Source organism: Rana temporaria, chromosome 5 (genome assembly GCF_905171775.1).
Source record: "Rana temporaria chromosome 5, aRanTem1.1, whole genome shotgun sequence".
In the NCBI taxonomy this organism is placed as follows: domain Eukaryota; kingdom Metazoa; phylum Chordata; class Amphibia; order Anura; family Ranidae; genus Rana; species Rana temporaria.
The window spans coordinates 139,760,020-139,779,093 of record NC_053493.1 but is presented as its reverse complement, the minus strand read 5'-3'; the positions used below and the strand labels follow the sequence as shown (position 1 = coordinate 139,779,093).

The following is a 19,074-nucleotide window of genomic DNA, read 5'->3' as shown; positions in this document are numbered from 1 at the left end:
TTAGATGGCATTAGGGGCCCACAACCATCCCATTTCTATCTTGCTTTCATTTGTCTTTGGGCCAAATTCAGTTTCCTGCGGGTTTAGTTATGGAGTACCTGGAATGTGCTTACACTGTAAACAATCACTCTCCAGTGGGGGAATGGGAAGAACTTAGCAGCCATTTATAATGTCGCGTACACACGGTCGGAATTTCCGACAACAAATGTTTGATGTGAGCTTGTTGTCGGAAAATCTGAATGTGTGTATGCTCCATCGGACATTTGCTGTCGGAATTTCCAACAAATGTTTGAGAGCTGGTTCTCAATTTTTCCGACAACAAAAGTTCTTGTCAGAAATTCCGATCGTCTGTAGCCGATTTCGACGCACGAAAATCCTACGCATGCTCGGAATCAATTCGATGCATGCTCGGAATCATTGAACTTAATTTTTCTCGGCTCGCCGTAGTGTTGTATGTGGCTGTGTTCTTGGCGTTCGGAATTTTAACAACATTTGTGTGACCGTGTGTGCGCAAGACAAGTTTGAGCGACCAATCTGTCAAAAAAAAATCCACGGTTTTGATGTCGGAATGTCCGATCGTGTGTAAGCGGCATTGGAGTTCATTGTTAAAGCTTGGCTAGAAGTCGGACACATTAAATTGTGTCTTTTCACACGCCTCACACACTGTGATTTCTTTTTTCTTTTTAGAAATGGACAATTTTCGGAACTCTGTAATTTCACTCAAATCAATGGAAGGGGTAGGACAGGCAGGATCCCCCTTTCTCCGCTAGTAACATTCATATACACAATTGAAAAGTTCCAAGATCTAACATCACATCAGGAATGTTTTATAATAAATGCCCTCTTTTCAGTGGGTTTAAAGAAACCATTTTAGGTACAGAAAGAAATACTTTAGTGGGGATCAGGCAAAATGTTTAAAAAAATAAAATAAAAGTTAGAATCTGAAATGCCAGCAATGAATCCACTATCTGGACACACTGGGGGTTATTTACTAAAACTGAAGCGTGCAGCTCTGCAAAGAAACCAATCGGCTTCCGTGTTTTATAGTAAAAGCTTAATTGAACAAGCTGAACTTAGAAGCTGATTGGCTACCGTGCACAGCTACAGCAGATGAGTGCACCGGTTTTAGTAAGTCTCCCCCCACTATGACAATCTATCTTCTTCCATCGCAACAATTCACAGCACATTCAAACCCAGCTAACAAACTGAGGGTTCCAATAAAGATAAACCTCAGGTACCGATCCAAGGCATGCCGATCTTCTTGAGAATTGAACCAACAGAACAAATCACATTAGCATACAGTTGCTTGGGTCCTTTTGGCTGGGCTCATATGGTTGCACAGCGACAACATGTTGCTGTGGTGCAGTGCATGCACCCTCTTTGGTACATTAGCGCATTGAAATGAAAAGGCTGCCTTTGGCGCAGTGCACATCAGCACACTGCTACAATGCGACTTCACCTCACTGAAACATCCTAAAATGCATAGGTAGTCATACACACAGACCCTAGACTAGACTGTTCTACTTTTCAAAGCAACCAGTCATATTAATGAAATGAAAGCATCAAATTGGTTACTATAGTACAACACTGACCAGGGTGACCATTGTTCCCTCTGAAACGTTGATAAATCAGGTCATGACAGGAATCCTGGCAATGCCATGTTTAAAGCAAAGTCCGCTGCCACTGAACCCCCCCCCCCCCCCCCCCCCTCAATCCAAAATGCTACACTAAAAAAATAATACAGTATATATTCCATACCCCTGGCTTCTGTCCATAGGCCAGTGTGACATCACTATTCTTCAGGAGAGAACCCAGGGAATGCATGCACAGTGCAGGAGCGACATTTGGACCATCCGGCACCACTGGAAGGATTGTGACGTCACGCCCTGCAGTACAGAATCTGGGGATAAGGCAAGTTTGTGTTCTAACTTTTTATTCCCATGGGCCTTTTTTAAAAACACTTTCTATTTTTCTGCTTTAATACTGCTTTGGAGTGCAAGGACCGCTTTAACTACTAAAGTAGTTGTAATAAAATCCTAATATAAATAATACTTGTAAGTCTTTATTAGAATATTGCTAAAGGAAACCAATACTGAAGGAACATTAAGCTGTCCTTGGTGAACTATTTCTTATTGCAAATGTCAGCTGCCTGGATGTCATAATCGCAATACCAAAAAAAAGAAAAAGGTAATCTAACTTGTCACATGTGGCGGTAGATGGATGGAAATCACTTTTGTGCCTGCGTTCTCACAATAAACAAACTGCTTTAGATTCCCAAAGAAATGAGTGTTCTGTCACAAGACATTTCACAGTGCATACAGACACAAGATCTGGTGAAACATTACAGTTCATCATGTCTCTCTTTATCTTCCTGTTCTTTCAACTTAAACTCCGCCTCTGTGATTTTGCCATCGTGATTCCGGTCTTGATTTCTGTACATGTTCTCAATAATCTTGTCCGCATCAAAACCAGGAGCCAGTTTTCCTTTCCCAGCTGCCACCTGAGCTTTAATATAGCCTGCAAACTGGAAACGCATTCATTGGTGAGTTTTTCCACTTTCATCATTACATTTAAAATACCAAGAAAATCGAGTGTCATGGATATTGAATTAAAGTGGTTCGAAAGCTTCCTATTTTTAAATTAAAATAACAAACCTGTTATACTTGCCTGCTATCTGCAAGGGTTTTGCACAGAGCAGCTCTGATCCTCCTTGCCGAGTGCCCCCATACCAAGCCGCTTGCTCTGGGGGACTCACGTGTGCTCGCTCCTGAGCTGCTTGTGTGTCTATGGGACACAGAGCGTGGCTCAGTCCTGCCCCTCATTCCCTCCTCACTGGCTGTGCTTGGCAGCTAATGGCTCCCGCTGCTTTGTCTCAACCAATGAAGAGGGAGAGACACTGCTCTCGTCCACATTGCTGTATTGGGGGGAGCTGCACACTGAAGGTTTTTTTTATCTTCATGCAAAGAATGCATAAAAGGTACAAAACCTTCACCATTAACAATCACTTTAAAATTCAAGAAGGTCCAGTTGGTTGGTAAAATGTTCTCCCAGCAGAGGTCCAAATCTCCGTGCCACTGTACCTTTTTAGTATCAGAGGGTGGAGGAAGGCTGCAGGTCTAGACTGGAAGTTTGATTCTGCTATGATACACACATGATGTCATTGATTGGACACCAGCAGTCCTAACCTTTTGGGGGGACCTGCACTGGGGGACTGGCTCCTAGTATAGATAGGACTATCGCTCGGTCTGGGTGTGGACTGCAGTCCACCATTTTGTGAGAGTTTATTTAGTGTAATGTTAACTTTTTCTAATCGCTTCCAGACCGCGCATAGACTGCGACAGGGCGGCCCGGCAAAATCACGTACCTAGACGTGATTTTGTGCACACAATCAAGGGTAGGGGTGTCAAACCCAATTTCATTGTGGGCCACATCAGCATTATGATTGCCCTCAAAAGGGTCGGTTGTATCTGTAAGATTAGATGTCCAGCGCATCCCCTCCCCATATATTATATGTCAAGAGCCACCCCACCATCAGAAGTTGAGTCCCCCACTCTCCCTTACATTACAGTGCACCCCCCTTTCCTTATGCTGCTGCTGGGAAGAAGCTGGATGCATTGCTTGAAAGCAAAAAGTAGGGGCCTGGAGGAGGACCAGAGGAGGTCTGGAGCTCTCCTGCAGCTGCAGGAGAGGTGCGAGGGCCACATAAAATGGCCTGGAGGGCCGGATTCGGCCTGCGGGCCTTGTGTTTGACACCTGTGATCTAGGGGGTGCACAGGCATGCGCCGATCCTGCTGTGATTGGACACAGCAGAAGCCAATCAGCGGGTCTAATGGCCACTGGGACCCGCCGATTGTTTGGAGGAAAGGAAGAACAGCAGGGGGGGGGGGCTATGTAAGCAAGGCAGACCATTGTTCTGTCAGAGAGTGAAAGGGAGTTCCTGGTGGCGTGTGTGGCTCTGAGTAGGTGGGGTTTGGGAAGGGAGGAGAAAAGGATAAATGCTAGGAGACTGATCAGACAAAGGTATAGTTTAAAACATTGTAAATGCAAAGGCAACCTATAAACCATCTTTCTGCCAATGTTTCATGTTACGCCCACATGTTACCCCAAATACCTGAATCACAAGGTTTTGTTTTCCTGCACACACATTTTGTTTAGAATTTAGGGATCTGAGGATGGAAAGATTACCATCACTGCAGAGGAACTCTTAAAGCGGGATGTCCGCTGAAAAACATTTTTTTTTTAAAAGCCAGCAGCTACAAATACTGCAGCTACTGACTTTTAATATCGGCACACTTACCTGTCCTGGAGTCCAGCACTATCCGCAGCAGAGGACGAGCAATTGCTCGTCACTCTGCTGCCCCCCGCCATCCTCGGTGAGGGAACCAGGAAGTGAAGCGCTTCGGCTTCACTGCCCGGTTCCCTACAGCGCCTGTGTGAGTTGCGATGCGCCGTGCTGACTGGCTCCCACTGTGTTCTGGGACCCGAGTGTTTCCCAGAACATAACGGGGGGGACGGGAGGTGACGTCCTGCCCGCAGTCTACCCACAGACTGTGTGGCCGGAAGTGGGTGCAAATACCTTTCTTTAGGAAGGGTGGGGAGGGTTCCGATTTGCGGGAGTGGAGGTGGAGGGTGGAGCTCTGCTTTAAATCTCAATGGAATACAAGTGTGGTGGCATCACAGTCCATTGGTAACTTTCTCCAACCCTAAACCGAAGGGGGTCTGAAGCCTGTGCACTGCACTGATTTCAGACTCCAATGCAAAAATGTGGGTGCATTTACTACATTTTTGCTAAAAGTGGACCATTATTCTGAAGGGTAGAGTTCCATTCTGCAAGACAATAAGAGAAGGAGGGGCTCATGGGAGAACTGCTTCTGAACACAGGCTAAACACCTTATGTTTATATGCTGAGGCTGTGTGTACACAGCCTCAGGGAATTAAAGTGGATGCAAACACCATTCATGAAATCTGACCTGGGCACATAATGTTGTGGTTGAGATGGGACCACCTCAGGTGAAAATTACGCTGAGACTGAAGAACCACCTCTTTATGATGGAACACCAGAAACCTGGTCCTGCAGCATTATAAAACAGCAGAAAGTTCTACCCATTCCACACTGGGGCAGGGGTTATGCCTAGGAAGAGATTTTCTGTCTTTCTGGTGAAGACCTGAAGACCTGAAGGTGGCAGCATAACCTTATCATCATGGATATGAAGATGCTCTGTGTTCCGTAATGTATGTTACCCCAAGAGGACATTACTAGTTTCAAATATTATCCTGTAACAAAAAGGGGGGGGGGGGGGCATCCTGTACAAAGGGATGTATGCCTAGGGCAGCAGGATGACGATATAAAGCTTTGGTCAGCAAACAATCACACACATATATATATATATATATATATATATATATATATATATATATATATAGCAATTAATATACATATATGTTTTATCTTCCCAACAATAGGCCTATTGTAGGGAAGATAAAACATATACGTATATTAATTGCTATATATATATATATATATATATATATATATATATATAGTGTGATTGTTGGATCCTTACAAATCCCACATTTTTATTTTAAAAAAAAAGTAATATCATTGTTAATCGCTAATTACCAAATGAGATTCTCAGTTTCTTTAGCTGAAGATGGGCATGATAACAGAAATGAATAAAAAGGTCTGTCAAATGGTAATATACAGTATATTTAAACAAAAACAAAAAAAACAGATGAACTTTTTAAGCTAAAATAACTTTTTAGAATAAAGCAGGCATCACTAAATGGTGGACCACGTTCCGGGTCCGACCCCAGTCACTGTTTCATCCAGCCCGTCTGCAGTCCCGCCATTTAGGAGCCTGGTCAGCTGCCCTCACTGCTGTCATTCTTATGGAGTTGTTATCTGTGGCAGGACAGCTCTGCATAGGCGGCAGGAGGACGACATCGGAAGCAGTACAGCTTCGGATGAAGGGCAGTAGCTGCCAAGCAACCAATCAATCACAATGTCCCCCTCCTGCCTCCCGGGTTGCATGCAGAGCTGTCCGGCTGCGGAAGTCCCCCTCCTGCCTCCCTGGGTCCATGCAGAGCTGTCTGGCCACCGATGTCTACCTCCTGCCTCCCGGGGGCCATGCAGAGCTGTCCTGCTGCAGAAGTCCCCCTCATGCTTCTAAGGGCCATGCAGAGCTGTCCTGCTGCGGAAGTCCCCCTCCTGCCTCCCAGGGCCATGCAGAGCTGTCCTGCTGCGGAAGTCCCCCTCCTGCCTCCCAGGGCCATGCAGAGCTGTCCTGCTACGGAAGTCCCCCTCCTGCCTCCCAGGGCCATGCAGAGCTGTCCTGCTGCGGAAGTCCCCCTCCTGCCTCCCAGGGCCATGCAGAGCTGTCCTGCTGCGGAAGTCCCCCTCCTGCCTCCCAGGGCCATGCAGAGCTGTCCTGCTGCGGAAGTCCCCCTCCTGCCTCCCAGGGCCATGCAGAGCTGTCCTGCTGCGGAAGTCCCCCTCCTGCCTCCCAGGGCCATGCAGAGCTGTCCTGCTGCGGAAGTCCCCCTCCTGCCTCCCAGGGCCATGCAGAGCTGTCCTGCTGCGGAAGTCCCCCTCCTGCCTCCCAGGGCCATGCAGAGCTGTCCTGCTGCGGAAGTCCCCCTCCTGCCTCCCAGGGCCATGCAGAGCTGTCCTGCCACCGATGTCCCCCTCCTGCCTCTTGATATCCAGGTGGAGCAGTGCTGCCTCCGATGTCATCTATAGATGTGCCTTCCGCCCTGTGTAGGTAGGACATCAAAGAGAGCTGTCACTACTGTTAAGTATGTGTGGGAAGCCCAGGATGATGTGAAGAGGGGCCAAGGCAGGAGACTGGAGGAGGGGGATTTTAAAAAGGGGGGGGGGGACAGGAATGCAAAGGGAGGGTGAGGACAGAAATGTAAAGGAGGAGCGGGGTGATCTAAAGGGGGAATGAGGTAGCAATGTAAAGGGGGTGAGGACAGGAATGTGAAGGGGAAGGGATTTATACAAAGTGGGGGGGGGGGGGTGACAGCAATGTAAGGGGGGCTGAGGTCAGTAATTTGAAGGAGTGGGCTGATATAAATGGGGCAGAGAACAGGAATGTGATGGAGAGGTGATATTAATGGGGAAGTGATATGAGGGGGTTTGAAGACACTGCTGGTAAAGGGGGTGATATGAAGGGGGCTGTGATGTAGAGGGGGGTTGTGATGTGCAGAGGGGCTAAGAGCACTATTCTGATGTGAAGTATCTGAGGCTAGGTTTATATCACTGCTACCTGTGTTCTGCATGTAGGCTGTTTTACATGCAGAAACATACAGAAATAAGTTCCCTTACCCTTTGTTTTTTTAAATTGCACTACACCAAGCTAGTTTGGCGGTCACCAAAATGTGCAGCATTTGCCCGATGCTTCAAGGTTCCATTAGGAATCAAACATGCAATTCGGACCTCCGCTGGAATAACATTTTAGTAAATGGACCTCCGTGAATCTTAATTCAATACCCCTGGAATAAAGTATATTATTTTAGGGTGCTATGATTCTCTTTTCATAGTCTTTTGCCACTGTGTAGTAATGTAATATTTGCATATAGCCATGCAGGTTTGATGCTTACCTCTTCTAGAAGTATCTCCTTATTACTGTTCTTATCAATGTCTTCAAACAGGTTCTTTGACACCTCTCCAATCCACACAAACATGTAACCGTCAGGTAGACCTGGTATCAACTCCAGTAGCTCAATATCGAAAACCAGCACTGCACTTCCAGGAACTTCACCCTCTGTCACATAGTGGGAAAGATTACATATTACATTTTGTTGTTATCTATCCCCTTAAAAAGAATTCATGCAAAGACATTCAAATAAAAAGGAATGTTATCTGCAACTGTTGGTCCACATAGAACTGTCAGCCAACAGCTATCCTGCATCCTTTGGCTTACAATCTAACACCCCAGCTACAGTAACGCAAAACACACACTTAGGTCAGTTTTCAGACTGTAGGTGGAACATAGATAAAGCCTATTCAAACAGAGAGAAAGATTTAGATGAAAATCAAACTTTGGACACCAAACTGCAAGGTGAAGTTATTTGTAATACGTATTGGAAGAATGAAAGTGGTATAAAACAACCAATGAGCCACTAGGAGACTGAGCCAGACGCTCCCACCCCCTACATAGCCCAGCACTCCAGTGAGCTCTGGAGGGGCAGGACAGAGGGCTGCTGACAGTCACCACTCTCTGCTCAGAGCAGAAGGGAGAACTGAGCAATCAGCAGTCTTTGATCACTAATTTCTCAGTGCAGAGCCAGCAGGGGACAGACTGGATCGATGCTGCATCCATCTAGGTGAGTGTAAATGTTTTTTTTTTTTTTTTTTTTTAACCTTATACTTCTCTTTTAATGTGCAAATCATATACAGCTAAAGGCGGTGTTGAAGGGGGTTAATGTGATTGGCCATTACAGCGATCACAAGGCACACAGCCACTCTGATGGGCTCTGTGCATTTGTCTAATCAGTGCTGTCTAATGACAGCTAGGCATTGTGTAAACACAACTCCTATGATCATTTAATGTAAACCCAGTGGAATTTAAAATTGCAGTCCACAGCACTGTGGCCACCAGTCCTCCATTTAAAGGAAAACGGTGGAAGTGGAATTGAAGGAGAAACCGTTTCCTTCAGAGGATTCATCACATGTGCACTTGAAATATTTTATATATTTATTCACACATCCGTGGAGGTGTATATAGACTTTTCTATCTGATGGTGATTTCAGTTTTCACTTTATATTTTTTTACATGAAAATGTATACAACACTAATTATTTTATATATTTATTTACAAGTATTTGGCATGTCAGACAGTTCACATATGTGTAGGCTGTCTGCCTGGAGTTCAGCTTAAACTTACCCACTCCAGCTTCTCCATACCCAAAATGTGGAGGTATAATGACTGTACGCTTCTCTCCAACACACATATCACTCAGGCCAATGTCCATTCCCATTACAACTTGGCCAGATTCCAATACTATGTTGTAGGTTTTGCCATACTGGTGCCTGAGAAAATAAATTACCATTAGGGCGATGCAAGTAAAATATGACTACGCATGTAAGCAGGTTTTATATAGAGTCCAATTTATATTCTCATATAACTGTATTAAAAGAAGAATACAACAAGTGATATAGTGTCTTTGTTTCCCCATAGGTTTCCGACTGAATATTTCTAATAAATTCACCCAATCAGGGTTATCCTGTCCGTTTGGTCTCGGTATATATATCGTGACACCTATGAGGACACTGAGAACTTTGGTTACATGTTTTCTTATGGTCTGTATATTGTAGATGCATCAACCATTGCACCAGACACGCTTCTGGTTTTATGTACATGTTTAATAAAATGTATTTTGTGATTTTATACCTTTGTCAGTACTATATTCCGTTATATGTCCATTGTTTACTTATCTATTTGACCTAAAAAGTTTTATCATCAGGGTTATCGGGAACAAACCACTTTACATTGCACACCCCTTTACTTAGCCTGTGCTTTAGTTTTATAAATTTGTTATGGAGTTAATTTTCAGTATTTTGCATAAAATAGGCTAATATCCATATACTGCGGTGTTTATATGACCATTGTTGATCTTAAAGGGTATGTAAACCCAAATACCAAAATTGTGTAAGCAGCTCCCCTTTTGCCTTGTAAAGCAAAATAAACCCCAAAACAAAAATGTCATATATTGCAGCTTACCAATCCTTAGATGTGGCGGCTGCATTCGTTTTCTTTTTTAGGCTTTTTCCCCTCTGTTTTTATTTGGTGATCTGGCCACTAACATACCTACTGTATTGGAGTCCCCCCCCCCCCACTCTGGATAAAAGAGCACAGGTGGCACCTTTGGATAGCAGCATCATTCTAAAGTGAGGGGAGTGTTACATGCACTAGCAGTTTTAGATACACTAACAAATTTAAGCCAAACTCCAGCTAATACTTTAGAACCAGATACAGAAAATATTTTTTTTTTTCCTTTTGATTTAAAGGTTTTACATAAATAAATAACATTGATCGCTGTAAGCACCCCTGCCAGGTGGTTTGTCTCATCCCTGTAACTTGATACATCTGCTGGAGTGTTTGTCCTTTTTAAAATCAACAGACTTACTACCTAGATTACCAGGTGAAAAAAGAAGAAAGTAATCCTAAAAAATAAAACGAATGCAGCCATTACATCTAAGAATTGGTAAGCTGCAAAATAATAAATGTTTGCTTTTGGGTTTAATACTGCTTTAAGTTTTAGCAGTGTTCCTGACACACGCGTTTTGGTCCCCTGCCCTACCAACATTACATATGATGTGCTTCTCAATCTCATACTGTATATAGTACAACATATTAGTACATAGAACATTTCTAATATATATTGTATGTATAAATATAGCTTGTTGAATCTTACGTTGAATCTAGCACAGTCCCGTCCATAAGAGTTGCATTGTAGTGATACTTCAGGTAATCTCCCTTTTTGCTCAGGACTGTACAGTTGCTTGGTTTAGACTGTGCTGTGATGCTGACAGAGTCATTTGGGTTGTGGAAATCAACTACAAGGATATCAAACACCAACACTGCAGATCCTGGGATTTTTCCTGTAAATTCCACAAAAAGAAATACATTATATTATGCATTAATGCTCATTGAAGACCCATAGAAACGAATTAACACAACATGCGTCACTGTTCATGTCACTGTGCTCACATAACTCTAAAAGGGTCTTTCAAGTATAAAAGTAAACTTTCCCCTCTCGCACCTCACACAGGACAGAACCGAGCCAAAGGGTACAGAGCTAGCTGGAGCACCTTTGTCCCATGTGATTGCTGTGAATCACAGCGATCACCAATATAGTCTAGTACTGTTTACATTGGTGAGCCTTCCCATTCCTCTCACAACAAAGGAAGAGGAGAACAGAGGATTTAATAAATGAACAAACAAATTAAACTCTCTGGCATTAGAAGGTGGAGAAAAGGGGGGTGATAAAGGGGCCACCAATGTCATTAAATCTCTTTATGGGGATTTTAGGTGCCAACGACCACCAATGATGGTGGAATGGGTGGGTTTAAAATGACACTGACCACCAATGATTGTGGGAATGTTTTCAGGGAAGGGAGGTGTACCACTGACCACCAATAAATATAAATATGGGATTGCTTTGGACGGAGGGTGGTTAAAATTGTTGTAGACCCTTACATATACAAAGTGAAATGACTGGCCTCAGGTGATACTTTGAGATGAAATTAATCCTTCTGCATACATTGTACCTGTTTGTCTGCAGCCCTCTCTCCTCTACATCCATTTAAAGTCCAGAATTCACACAGCTTTTCAGAGCTTCCAGAGGCAGGGGGCAGGGATCTGATGTCACACACCCCATGGTTCAGACAAGAGAGATCACAATTTAATAGGGGGACATGCGCAGCTGAGGCTGTTAATCACAGACTGTGTGCTGGAGACCCCTTCCCCTAAACCCCTCAATCTCTTGCAGTCCACAAAGCCTGTCAGAATTGACTCATGCAGATATGACTGCAGACAGAAATCACACTCAGGTCTTTGAAATGGAGGCCAATACACACTTTAGAAGGATATGCTTTGTTCATTTGTAATGTCAGAGGTTTACAACCACTTATAAGTGGTTTGGCTTTATTCATGACTTCTGGCTATTGCACACAATGCAATTTCAACCTTTAAACTTTCTTCCAATAATAACGCAAGACTAGCACTTGGTTTCACTTGGTGACTTTTAAATGCTAAGATCCCCTTACAAGCCCAAGGATGAGTGCTAGTATGTACTTCTCAGTTGGATAGATATGGTATACGGGAGCCCTTACCGCAGCACCACCTACAGCACACAGATATCAGGTCTGGCCAGTTAGAACAGGGCAAGTTCTTTTTATGTGGACCCCTTAAAGAATAACATCACCTTTAGTAACATGTTACAGGTTACACTCGTATTCAGGATGTAACCTGTAACATGTTACTAAAGCAGCAGCCCCCCCTCCAAGTGGGCACAATTTGAAAACAGCACAGCAGTGCGGGGTTCCGCCCCCACACAGCCGAGACATACAAGTTCCGTCTGAAACTGCGGTAGATGGCTTGTAATTCTCAATTAACTGTAAAGGTGCTGGTGAGCGCTCTTGTAGTTCAGTGTCTCATTCCTCCGGTTCAGTAATTATCTGCCCGTATAGGAGGTATGGGCAGGCAGCTATAATAAGACTGTACAGGAGCCTGGCATTGCACCTGCGAAGCTCTACAGCCTGCAGTGTAACAATATCGTAAATACACATTTTTTTACCTGCAAAATGATGTGAAACTTAAATTTACCTTTTATCTGTCTTCAAAAATGAATATAGAGTACATTTGTTCAGTGTTGCAGCACTGAAAAATGGCATGGACAGGAAGGGGGTGTAACATGCCAGTCTTGAAGTGATAACAAGAACGCAAACAACGTAAATTTTCAAATTTTGACGCGGGAACGACGGCCATACTTAACATTGACTGCGCCTCATATACCCAGGGGCAACTTTACGCGTTGCAAATCTTACGTAAACGTCGTAACTTCACTGCGTCGGTCGGGCGTACGTTCGGGAATTTGTGTATTTTGCTAATTTGCATACTCGATTGGGAAAACGACGTCGGCGACACCTAGCGGCGAAAAAAAAAATTGCATTTAAGATCCGACAGCGTAAGAGCCTTACGCCTGTCGGATCTAATGCTTATCTACGCGTAACTGATTCTATGAATCAGGCGCATAGATACGACGGGCAGACTCAGAGATACGACGGCGTATCTCTTTTGAGAATCTGGCCCTTACTGTTCTCCAGCAGCCCCCTCCGGTGTATATGCGCCGCGGCTTCCCGCCGCTCTGCGCATGTGCGCAGCAGACTGATGGCGCCGCTAGTCCCCTCTGCCCTAATCCAAAATGGCGCCGGGACGGGCGGGCCACTTCTACGCATGCGCGTCATCGGCGCAAATTTTAAAAGGACAGCATACTGAAAATGGGGCTACAAGCTGCTGCTCTGCTATAGTGGAGAAAATTAAGCACAGGGTAGGTTCTTTTTTCATCCTGTCTTCTCCCTGACCAGGCTCTTATGGTATTTATTATTATGGTACTATACAGTTTCTTTTTTTTTTCATTGCTTCCTCTTCTCACCTCAGACTGTCCTCAAGACTGATCTCCTGCATCTTCATGGAGACCACTGCCCTCGCAGACCACCACCAGCAAACTAGGTAAGAGGACGTCCAAAGCAAAGGTAAGTAGAGAAGAGACAAAAAAGAGAGCCTGACCACCAACGCTGCATTTCTGGCAGCCCTACCAGGTCAAGAGACGCAAGTTCGCGGAATAGAGGGAGATCAAGCCATACGTCAAGCAGAATGTCACGCAGAAGTCGCTCAAGGTCAAGGTCACAGCCGATCCTGTCATAGTCCGTCTCACCGCAGATGATCGCCATCATCTTACCATGGTCGGAGCCATCATACCCGTCCCACGGCAAATGCTTGCTGGGTATGCGGGGCTCCAGCTTTTCCAGGAAAATTGCCTTGCCGTTCTTGCTTCAACGAAGCAACCAAAGAGAAGGAACCGGACGCCAGAGTCGCGACAGAGCTCATAAGAGAGCCGCCACGAGAGTCAATTTTGGGAACTACGGCTCCGCTAGTAGAGGATCCTACCCCAAGCACATCACCAGTACCCTGTCATTACGCACAGGCTTCAGAGACCCTCTCTGAAAATGAAGAACGCGAGGCAGTGTCAGGGTTCCACTTCTGCTTAGTCGAACCGTTTGCTCGCTCAGTTAAAGATGCAATTGGTTGGGAGGAAGATGAGACAAAACCTCAGAAGGTTCGGAAATATTTTCCAGAACTAAAGATGAATGGGAGAGATCGGATAAGCGGCCTAGTCTTAGCAACAAGCTTTCAAAGTTGTATAATTTAAAGTAATCTAAAATCAATTCCCTGATTAATGCACCCACAGTCGATTCATCCTTAATGCGACTTGCCAGACACGTCACCCTGCTGATCGAAGATGCAGTTACCTTCCGGGACGTACTGGATCGCAAAATCGATCTTGAATTAAAAAAGGCTTACTCCACGGCAGGAGGCGCTTGTAGACTGGGTATTACCTCCGCGGCAGTAGCCAAAGCCATCTCTGCATGGGTGGCTAACATTGAGAAATCCCTCCTAGATGGAACTGACCAGGAGAAAATAATTTCCTCCCTACAGGAGATAAAATTGGCAGTCGATTTCATGGCCGGAGCATCAGTTGACATCATTAGATCCTCAGCAAGGGCAATGCTAGCCTCAGTTATGGCCAGAAGGGCCTTATGGCTGAAGCCCTGGATAGCCGATGCAGCATCAAAATCAAATTGGTGCAAAATTCCATATGACGGCTCAAACTTGTTCGGCGCAAAGCTGGATTCAGCCATCTCCAAAGTCACGGGAGAAAAGTCGGGGCTAATACCCTCCGACAGGAGACCCAAAACCCAGAGAGGCCCCGCTTATAGGCGTAATCTTCCAGACAAATACAGGGATGCTAGATACTATCGTCCCGGCAGGGAGTTAAGGAGGGACTGGGAAAATTCTTGACCCTCCTTTACGAAGGTACAGAAGGTCAAGGCCATCACGGCTGGGGACCAACAAAAATCTTTTTGAGGATTCGCCCGCCCACCCAGCTCAGGTGGGCGTCAGGCTCAAGACTTTGCTCAAATATGGTCAAGTCACATAACGGATCCATGGACATTATCCACTATCAAGACCGGACACAAATGGAAATTCATGGTCACACTGCCGGAGAACACATTCCAGCCCACCAAAATACCATCTTCCCCAGACAAAAGAAGGTTACTTCTGCAATATGTAACAGAATTGATAGGGGGCAATCGTAGAAATACCGCCGCACCAAAAAGGGAGGGGGTTTTATTCCCCTTTATTTTTGGTACGAAAGAAAACAGGGGACTTACGTCCAGTCCTGGACCTAAAGAGGCTCAACAAGAGGATCAAAATAGAAGCCTTCAAAATGGAAAGCCTTCAGTCTATTCTAATGGCGGAGAACCTGGGAGACTGGATGTTATCGGTAGATTTATCGGACGCTTACCTTCACGTCCCAATCCATCCCGCCTTCCAAAAGTTTCTTCGGTTCTCAATCAGTCAGTCTCATTTCCAATTCCGGTGCCTTCCATTTGTCATTTCCTCAACACCCAGGACATTCACCAAAGTTCTCCTACCCCTGATCGCACTTCTCAGGGAGAAGGGGTTGCGAGTCCATCATTATTTGGACGACATTCTGCTCCTGGCAGAAAATCAGGAAACCTTGACTCATCACCGGAGGTTATTGCTCACGACCCTGCAAGACTTTGTGTGGTTAGTCAACTGGAAAAAGAGCGGTCTCCAGCCCACGCAAGTCATGGTGTTCCTAGGAGCAGTGTTGAAAACCAGGCTAAACCAGGTACAACTCCCTCAAGAGAAGCTGAAGCCCTTAGTCCAGAAGATGCAGAATCTGTTTTTATCCAGACGCCTACCAGCCAGAGCCTGCCTCAGTATCCTGGGGTCCATGTCTGCGACCATACCCATGGTACAGTGGTCCCAGTGGCACATGCGAGTCTTACAAAACTCCTTTCTCAGGCAGTGGGATGGAACGTCAATGCTCCAATCCATTCACATCCCCAGTTGAGTAAAGCAATCAATGTGGTGGTGGACGCACCCGTCCAACCTCAGGAAGTGCAGACCGATAGTTCCCCCAAGTCCAGAAGTAGTAACATCGGATGCCAGCCAGAGGGGGTGGGGAGCACATTATCTGGACCAAGTAGCCCAAGGCCAGTGGCACTTTCGAGCTCAGGGCATCAGTATCAAATATTTTAGAACTCAGGGCAGCCTTTCAGGCTCTCATGTCCTTTGTACCTCTTCTGGGGGGGAAAAGTGCCCTTATCAGAATGGACAACAAGGTAGCGGTGTCATATATCCAGAGACAGAGAGGCACCAGGAGTCGTGCCGATATTTTACAATTCCCGTTAGCGATGCCACGGCTCCGGAGCTAGGCCGGAGCCGCGGCCTTTCCTGATGCTGTGACCACGGCGGCAATCCGCGGATTCGCGCCGCGGTCACAGCATCAGGAAAGACCGCGGCTTCGGCCTAGCTCCGGAGCCGCGGCCATCTTGGTACACCCAGTGCGGCGTCCCTCCTCTGTTTACGCCCACAGAGGAGGAGGGGCCCGCGCTCGTGGGACACACACCGCTCTGGTGTCTGTACTACGGGGGACAGTGGGGGGTGTCTATATTGGAGGGAGAGGGGGTCTGTACTGAGGGGGGGTGACACAATTCTTTTGCACCAGTGCCATCTGCCAGTGCCAATTAGTGCCACTTTCCATCCAGTGTCATCTGCCAGTAACAATACCAGTGCCACCTTCCATCCAGTGCCATCTGCCAATGCCACCTGCCAGTGCCAATACCAGTGCCACCATCCAGTGCCAATTAGTGCCACCTTCCATCCAGTGCCATCCGCCAATGCTACCTGCCAGTGCCAATACCAGTGCCACCATCCAGTGCCAATTAGTGCCACCTTCCATCCAGTGCCATCCGCCAATGCCACCTGCCAGTGCCAATACCAGTGCCACCATCCATTGCCAATTAGTGCCACCTTCCATCCAGTGCCATCCCCCAATGCCACCTGCCAGTGCCAATACCAGTGGCACCATCCAGTGCCAGTAAGTGCCACCTTCCATCCAGTGCCACCTGCCAGTGCGATCCAGTGCCACCTACCATCTGCCAATCAGTGCCACCTGCTAGTACCATCTTTCAGTGCCATCCAGTGCAACCTGCCAGTGCCAATAAGTGCCTTCTGCTAGTGCCATCTTCCTTCCAGTGCCAATTAGTGCCATCCAGTGCCACGAGCCAGTGCCACCAATAAAAAATAAAAATCGGCCTAAAATATCGGCCGCAAAAATCTTCATCATATATCGGCCATCGGCCGCCCAGATTTCTAAATATCGGCATCGGCCAGAGAAAAACCCATATCGGTCTACCTCTAGTCCAGAGCCCCATTTACATCAGCCGAAGGAACAGACTGCCTAGTCCACCCATGGAACTTCGAGCTGGGGTACATTTTCCCTCCAACTCCTCTGATTGCGAGATTCCTGTCCCGGCTTCGGAAGTCCTCAGCCACGGTTATAGCAGTAATACTGTTCTGACCGAGGAGGCCATGGTTTACGACCCTGTTACAACTCAGTACGCAGCCTCCAATTCATCTACCAGTAACCAGGGATCTCCTATATCAAGGGCAATTCTTCCATCCAGCCCCAGAGAAGCTGCATCTGACAGCATGGAAGTTGAGAGGGTTAGGTTAAAGGAACAAGGATGCTCCCAGGAAGTAATATCGACCCTAATGCAAGCTAGAAAGAGCTCCACTAATACCACCTACACTAGAATCTGGGAGAGGTTTGTTTCGATGTCACAACAAAGAGATTGGAATCCTATCTCGCCAGAACCATCTCAAATTCTTGAATTTCTTCAGTCAGGGCTTAACAAAGGCCTAAGCTCAGGTACCCTGAAGGTTCAAGTATCCGCCCTTTCTGCCAAGACGGACACTAGATGGGCTCTTCATCCTCTGGTCACTCAATTCCTGAAGGCCTGCATGAAGATCAGACCACCTAGGAAACCAGCCTTTCCAACATGGGATCTCTCAGTAGTACTCGAAGCCTTGTCCAATCCACCCTTTTTTCCGTTTAGCTTAGTTTCACTGTGGAACCTAACTCTGAAGCTGGCTTTCCTTATTGCAATTACATCAGCTAAAACGGTGTCAAAGATACAAGCACATAAGCACTTATGGCTACGGAACCCTATTTAGTGTTCTTTCCTGACAGAGTGGTACTGAAACCTTCAGACCAATTTAGGCCAAAGGTGGCCTCCTCCTTTCATTATAACCAGGACATCGTCCTCCCGTCTTTCACTAATGAGAGGGGCGAGCCCCATGCCTTGGATGTCAAGTCAACCATTTTCAGTTACCTCACAGCTACATCTCACCTGAGGAGGACAGATTCTCTCTTGATTATCCCACACGGGAGCAGACGAGGCCAAGCAGCTACCTCTCGTACCATCGCCTCCTGGCTTGTGAAAGCTATCAAAGAGGCCTATTCCATTCAGCAACTTTCGGGTTACTGAGGGCATCAGGGCCCACTCGACAAGGGCAGTGGCTACTTCATGGGCAGCATATTGCAGGATTTCACCAGAGACCATATGCAGAGCAGCAACTTGGTCTTCCCGACATACCTTAATTTCACACTACAGAGTGGATTCGGCCCACTTGGCTACTAGATCTGTTGTTAGAGCCAATTCCTCAGCGATATAGAATAAATATTATTGTTTTCTTGCACCCTCCCAACTGGCGAGTTATTTCCCAGTGTGTGCTGCCATGAATGCGTCAGGAAAATGGAAAATTGTAGACTCACCTTTCCGTAATTTTCCTTTCCTGACACATCTTCATTGCAGCACACAAATGCCCACCCTGCTGTTTAATGATGATATATACAGATAATGGTGTGGGGTGTCTCCCCTTCAAATTTATAGCTAACCAATCCTGTCAGGTTGTGGGGGCGGAGTCACAACCCAGTGTGTGCTGCCATGAAGATGTGTCAGGAAAGGAAAATTACAAAAAGGTGAGTATACAATTTTCCATTTTCCAGCACTGTTTGGATACATTACTGCTGGTAGTCTTTATATTTGAAACCTCTGAATCCCCTGTATTAGGGCATTGTAAGTTAGCCTTCTTAATATATATATATATATATATATATTAGTTTTTTAGCTATTTTTTTTTAAGATCTTTAATTATACTGTTTATTGGTGATCTCTCTTTGATACCATAGCTTATGTGCTGCACACGTGTCTGGGCGACCACAGTTGCTCACAGATTTGTTGGCTGCGCTCTACCGACCCCTGGTGGTAACTTTGAGGACAAGAATTACTTTTATCTGCTTTTAATCTATGGCTATCATGCTGTGGCTTTGTGAAGTAGGTAATACCTTGTAGTATCCACATTTATGACATGTTGAAATGGATATCATTATGTTGTTAAATCGAAT

At 45.8% G+C, this 19,074-nt stretch overlaps 1 protein-coding gene across 1 annotated transcript in view; it reads right to left on the bottom strand.

Annotated features, from left to right (window-relative positions):
- Nucleotides 1-680: 680 nt before the first annotated feature.
- Nucleotides 681-19,074, bottom strand: part of FKBP9 (FKBP prolyl isomerase 9) — a 57,418-nt gene continuing 39,024 nt past the window's right edge. Inside the window, exons 7-10 of the mRNA XM_040353178.1 lie at nt 10,420-10,606; nt 8,889-9,034; nt 7,603-7,766; nt 681-2,524 (exon numbers count right to left, since the gene is read on the bottom strand). Coding sequence (XP_040209112.1) covers nt 2,342-2,524; nt 7,603-7,766; nt 8,889-9,034; nt 10,420-10,606 — 680 coding nt within the window. The 3' untranslated portion in view covers nt 681-2,341. The remainder of the gene's footprint in view (nt 2,525-7,602; nt 7,767-8,888; nt 9,035-10,419; nt 10,607-19,074) is intronic.